Source organism: Silene latifolia, chromosome 9 (genome assembly GCF_048544455.1).
Source record: "Silene latifolia isolate original U9 population chromosome 9, ASM4854445v1, whole genome shotgun sequence".
Taxonomy (NCBI): Eukaryota; Viridiplantae; Streptophyta; class Magnoliopsida; order Caryophyllales; family Caryophyllaceae; genus Silene; species Silene latifolia.
The window spans coordinates 79,431,272-79,433,293 of NC_133534.1; the positions used below are offsets into that span (position 1 = coordinate 79,431,272).

Consider the following 2,022-nt stretch of genomic DNA (forward strand, 5'->3'; position numbering starts at 1 on the left):
ATGGATCAGTTTGATCCTAAACAACAAAAGAATAAGCCAAAGTTTGATGTCATCGAACCCTCCATAGTTGGAGCTCAATTTGCTTCACCAGAAGATGTGTCCTTCTCTTCTTTCCTTAAACCTCACATTAATAACAAGAAGAAGAACAAGAATAATAATACAGAGGAATCTGATCAAATTAGCATATTTGATGCTGCTAAATACTTCAGTGGTGTCCATGACAACCTCCTACAAAAACAAAGAGACAAAGAGCTCGATGTCGTCTCACCAATTCCTCCTAGGTTGTCGTCCGTCTCATCATCTGTAGAAACAACGAGCAGCTATGGTGCTCGACATAGCGAAAGTAGCGACAGAACGAGGTCATTTCGTGCTACACCAACAGCTTCTTCAGAAGCAAGTTGGAATAGCCAGGCGGGTTTGCTGGTAAACCCGCCTGGCTCAGTTGGAATTAACATAATTAAGAGCTTAACGAATAATAGTACTTGGAGTCGAGGCACAACTAATAATAGTCATGTGAGTTCAAAGGGGCCTAGGTTTAGCACAAAATGGCTTAATAGGGGAAGAAAATGCCCTTGTTATGGTAAAAAGGCGGTTCGAGTCGAGGAGAAGATGGTTGATCTTAGGAAGAGTACTTCGTCTAATGCTAGTAATTCTTTGTACTCCTTTAGACAAAGTAGTCCCAAAAGTATAGGTACAAATTTGACGTTGACAAAATTGTCAACGCATCCTCATGACTCCAAGAGCTCAAACGTTGATGTCATGGCTAGTAACCCAATTCAAACATTTGAGGATAATAGTAACAACAACGGGAACAATAATGGATCGAATGGTGGGTTTTCGCCATTGGGCTTAAATTCCAAGGTGGTTGGGCCATTGACATTGTATGATGATGTTGCTGCTGCCACTCCTACTATTGCTATTGCGAGAACAACTAGCAATGGGTTTACATTTCCAATACTTGAAAATAATCAGCCAATTGGTTTGAAGAAAATGTTGAATATTAGACATCCTGGCAACGAGGACCTACATCGCGATTCCTTAGAGGCGTTTCAACCGAAATGCCTCCAAAGCTCCAAGTCACGTAGAACGAGCTACGAGGATGAGAATGTGAGTGATGGAAGTTCTGATTTGTTTGAAATAGAGAGCTTTTCTACGATGACATATCCCTGTAGGGATTCAATTGATGAGGTCATCGTTCCTAGTTTGAATACTGGTAGTCATGGTTTTAAATCTCGGTATCGGTCGTAGTCGCGGTATCGGTATAATCGGTCCTTAATCGGTTGTAACGGACAGATCGCGGTGAATCTCGGTGATTTCTCGGGCGATATCTCGTATCGGTAGAGTGAAAATCCAATACAACTCGGCCGAGATTTTAAACCCTGCTGGTAGTAGTATGAGCAAACTTGGGATTATTTGTTCATGTTATAGTAATCAAGGTAGAAACGAGAACAATAATAACAATAATAGCAATAATGTAAACGAAAATGATTACGTGACCATATCCGAGGGCTTCAACCGTGTTACCCTTACTAATTTGGCCCCCACAAACTCGGAAATAGCATACAATGCCATAAGGCATGTCGTGGAGAACTACGATGGTGATGGGGAGTAGTGTGAAGAATAGTAGTGGATATTTGATGTTCGGAAGTAGTAGAAATTAGCCCAGGAAAGTGTTTGGGCCCGCTGCTCCCGACAATACATTATACATGTGAGTGGTAGACCTCAAGCTGTTGGAGCAGCCTGTGTCAATGGAAATGCTAAGAGTAAGACAGGCCTTTTGGTTGAAAGCCGACCGTTTGAAACATGAAATTGCCAAATATTGATTGATGATAGTAATTGGTAAAACTTCGCTTTACTGGCTTGTTATTTGACTCCTGATTTATGTCTATCCATAATTCATATAGGGTAAGAATAGTTTTGCATTACTATTTTACGCTTTTTTTTTTTACCTTCTTTTTTGTCTCATTTCGATGCTTATTTTGGTTTTCCTTTTTTATTGGTTTGTCATAGATCACTAGTAAG

General features: G+C 40.5%; 1 protein-coding gene across 1 annotated transcript; it reads left to right on the top strand.

Annotated features, from left to right (window-relative positions):
- On the top strand, nucleotides 1-1,248 carry LOC141601256 (protein PHYTOCHROME KINASE SUBSTRATE 4-like). The gene has a single exon (XM_074421519.1). It carries the CDS (start codon nucleotides 1-3, stop codon nucleotides 1,246-1,248), a length of 1,248 nt encoding a protein of 415 aa, XP_074277620.1.
- Nucleotides 1,249-2,022: the final 774 nt, after the last annotated feature.

Coding starts and splice junctions, on each gene's coding strand:
- LOC141601256 (XM_074421519.1), top strand. CDS start 1: ATGGATCAGTTTGATCCTAAACAACAAAAGAATAAGCCAAAGTTTGAT.